At 35.9% G+C, this 4,117-nt stretch overlaps 1 protein-coding gene across 1 annotated transcript; it reads left to right on the top strand.

The window, feature by feature from the left end:
• Positions 1 to 325: 325 nt before the first annotated feature.
• LOC132299748 (uncharacterized) lies at positions 326 to 3,440 on the top strand. Its single transcript, XM_059796545.1, has 2 exons — positions 326 to 2,888; positions 3,178 to 3,440. The coding sequence occupies exon 1, from the start codon at positions 803 to 805 to the stop codon at positions 1,562 to 1,564; it is 762 nt and encodes a 253-aa protein (XP_059652528.1). The 5' UTR covers positions 326 to 802; the 3' UTR covers positions 1,565 to 2,888; positions 3,178 to 3,440.
• Positions 3,441 to 4,117: the final 677 nt, after the last annotated feature.

Below are 4,117 nucleotides of genomic sequence, written 5' to 3'. Positions count from 1 at the left end.
TAGCTCCGTTCTTGCCCTCGTCATTAGAAATAGTAGTGTTTTCCTTGTCATAATATGAAAAGAAGAATTACTATTTTTCTTGTCAAATTGTTCAATTTGGCTCTAAATTTTTTGAAATCATTAAAATTGATTTGGTTTCAAAAAATTTTCAAACCTGTCCAAATCAAACCGCAGACATTCTTAAAAAATAATACTACTTTTCTTGTCATAATAGAAAAAGAAGGGCCATTGTAGAAAAGAATTCGTCCTAAATATTAAATATTTTTAAAATCATTTTAAATTGCGTATTTTTCACGAGCTATCCGGTTACGATATAGCCGTTAGTTTGTTTAAAAGAATTGCTTATTATTCAGGAGCAGCTAGGTTTTATCCCCACAACCACCGCCCCTTTTATAAAAGAGTTCCAAACCCTAATCTCTCTCCAGAACTCACCGATTTGTCTTGCTAGTAAAAAGTTTTGTGCAATTTGTTTTTGAGTGTGTGTTGATTATTGAAGACTCAATTGCGTATTCTTCACAAGTGTTTTCTCCCTACCACCGCCCCTTTTATAAAAGAGTTCTAAACCCTAATCCCTTTCCAGAACTCACCGATTTCTCTTGCTAGTAATAAGTTTTGTTGATTATTGAAGATTCAATTGCGTAATTGCGTATTCTTCACGATTGTTTTCTCCCTACCATCGCCCCTTTTATAAAAGAGTTCTGAACCCTAATTCCCTTTCCAGAACTCACCGATCCCTTTCCAGAACGATCGTTTCTCTTGCTAGTAATAAATTTTGTGCAATTTGTGTGTGCTTTAATTGAAGATGGTATATCGAAGGAGTCAAGAATGGTACACACAGCGCGGTCTTTGTGATGGATTGCTATTGCCATTCGCACCATCTGATATGATTTCCTTGAATGTAACTGTACATAATTATACATACAACAGTAGTATGGTGGAAGTCAATCGCTCTACCAACACCTATTGGTACCCTGTGCCGGCTTCTTTGCTAGAATTTGACGACTTGTCACGCAGATTCTTCAATCACTACGTGTTCCGCAAGGGAGTCACCGTGGATGACCGGATGTGCGATGACATCCTCGCTTTCTCGCGCCGCATGCACCGGGAAAGAAGTCATATTCCCGAGACCGCCACACCCATAGCTATACTTAACGTAGTAATCAAGACATGGCCGTCCTTCCGTGGAAGCTCTGATGATGATCCTATGGAGATAGACGAGGTTGAATCCAATATTCATGATGATTTGCCACTGATTCAGTTTCTACGAACGGCCCTGGATCGGGCTACCAATGGGTCAATGGATCGGGCTATACAGGAGTCCGTGGACGACTATGTCGCGTTGAAGCTGGTACCCGCAACTCAATCATCCATCGACGCCTTGGAGAAGACGACATTCTATTGCTCTTGCACCATTTGTCTGGAAGAGTTCTCGGATGAACAGTCCATCACTCGCATGCCCTGCTCTCACGTCTTTCATGGAGATTGCATTACAAAGTGGCTTAACACATCCCACTCTTGTCCACTTTGCCGTTTCAAGATGCCAACAACTTCTTCATGTATCTAGGTTGTATTTTTCTATGTTCATGCTTTGTTATATCAATCGATTTGTATGCAATGAATTTGTTTTGGTATATAATGATGATGATGATGGTGGTGGTCTGTTTAGGCACTTTTGGTATTTCTTATGTTGTTTTTTTGTGATAATGGTAAAATTGTTTGTTCAAATGTCAGAACTGATTTTAAGAACAATAAACAATTTACATTGTTTGTTAACCTTAACTTTTTTACCAAAAAAAAAATCAAACACATTCCTTGAGAACCTACCTATATAATTTGTCAAACACAAAATTGTAATATACTCTCTCATAAAAAAAGAGTCTAATATGAAACCAACTACAACAATATACAGACATATGTATATATAATAGTAACCACCACAACAACAACAGTTATAGATTAAATGTAGAATTATGTTAAACTTTCATGTATAATTATGGATTCAATACTCATCATCAGTACATGCTTATAGCCAATTGACCTGAGTCCCCAAGGAAGCAAAAGAAAAAATAAAAATAAATAAAAATAAAAATGATAATAATAATAATAATAACAATGACAACGACAATGACAAAGAAGAATTACATAATCAGCTAGAGAGCCCATGAGCTGCTAATAAACTGAGCTTGAACTGTCGTGGTTAGGACAAACTTGATTTTCAACACCTTTAATTTAACTGAACAGAGCTCAACAAGCTAATCCTTGACACAACATGGTTCATTTGCATCCAAAGCTAAAACATTAAAGGGAATCCCTCAGATTTGGGTTTGCAAACTGAGGTCCAGGCAACCCTTGCACCATTCACTACTACAAAATATACCTATAATGACAAAAGTTTAGCAGCATTTATTAAAAAATGCTGCCATTTAACAATTTCTAATAAGTGAGCACGTGATTGCCGTGCACATTCTTTCTTTATTTTTTATTTTTTCATTTCGCTCCTCACTATTTTTTTTGGGCAAGTAAAACGAAATTCGCTCGGTCTCTTCTCACCTCACTCCCTAAGTACCAAAATCAAATTGAAATCCTAGGAATGAGATTCTCTCACGAGCAGAGTTTCTTCTCTCCGTTACTAAGATTTTCAATTAAATCTTCATTTACATTTAGGAGAGAAATCAAAACTGAGCCCTGGGAGTGACATTCTCTCGCACGATCTGAGCAGGAAAAACTCTCTCCTCAACAGCTTCATTTACATTTCACAGAGAAATCGAAACCAAACCAAGCTGAGTTCGTTAATCGGTCTGTTCTATTTGATTTTGGAGCTAAATCGATGTCTGATTCGTCCAAAATTGCCAACGATCAGCATTATATTCATGTTCGTCCACTCACAGGTAAATTCTATCAGATTCGCTTCATTTTTGTCAGAATTCATCTTTAATTGGAGATTGATGTTATTATTTTATGAAACCCTAGCTTTCTAAGAGTTTGAATATGGTTTTAGAACTTGTTTACATTTGCAAAATTATGATGAATTCGATCTTGTTTATTGCTGAGACTTTTTGTGCTTGTGTTAAATGTCAGTTGTCTACTTTCTTACTTGTTTTTTCTCTAGCATTATTTATTTTCATTAAATCATTGAATGAACCTCTGAAAAATGTGTATTTTTCTGTACTGTGCCAGGATTAATTCCACACCAGCTTGAATTATTAGGCTACATTGGTGATAATGATACCTTTATCAAGTTCTAAATCAAATTTAATGTTTGGGTCAAATCGTTAGCCATCAAGGCAACTTTTGATGCATAATTTGTCATAAATGTGATTAAATCATTTTCTTTTTTTATTTCATTTTCCATGTTATTTCTGATTTGCTTTTTTATTCTAAAATTCAAATTAACAATTCATAATTTGTTTGGTTTTGACATATAATGTGATTTTTGTTTCCATGATGGGTTTGATTGTGGTGTAAAATCATGCACCTTTTTGTTTCCTTGTTGTGTAAGATATTAATATTGGTTTGATAAAATGAAAACAGATCAATTGCTGCTTGTTTTCCAAAATTGCTCCTTTAATTACTAACCAATGAGCCTTGGCTCTGTCGGTGCAACAATTTCTTTTGGGGATTTACGTTCTCTAAGCTTGTCAATGAGCCCTGGCTCTCAGTCAAGTCGTGTCACAACTTCAAGGCAGATCTCACCTCCTGGAGCTGGATGTATGGCCATGGAAACAAAGAAAAGGTCTTCAAAAGTGGCTCAAAAGCAACTTATTCATAGGAAGTCCATTGACACGTTTGGGCAGAGAACATCACAATTACGCAGACCTCCCTTACTTTTTAAAATATCCTACACGGACCTTCCTTCCGTTACGATCAACACCAGTTAATGACGAAAATTGAGGACGTCAACCACTATTTTTATTAAAATCTCTAAAATACCCTTATCTATATAATTAAATAAATATTATATTTAAAATATATAAATAAAGCAGGTGGACTCTCTCTCTCCTCCCGCACTCTCTCAAACAACAACAAGAAGAAGCTCTTCCATGGAGTTGGGAACGCCAATACTAATAATCTCTTTAAATGAGTCCCTCTCTCTCTCTCGTCTTTTTTTGCAGCTTTA

The sequence above is a fragment of the Cornus florida genome, unplaced genomic scaffold, assembly GCF_030987335.1.
Source record: "Cornus florida cultivar Cherokee Brave unplaced genomic scaffold, ASM3098733v1 CherokeeBrave_3.0.0_Hap2_Chr03, whole genome shotgun sequence".
NCBI lineage: Eukaryota > Viridiplantae > Streptophyta > Magnoliopsida > Cornales > Cornaceae > Cornus > Cornus florida.
This window is presented reverse-complemented; position numbering and strand designations above follow the sequence as displayed.

Coding starts and splice junctions, on each gene's coding strand:
- LOC132299748 (XM_059796545.1), top strand. CDS start 803: ATGGTATATCGAAGGAGTCAAGAATGGTACACACAGCGCGGTCTTTGT.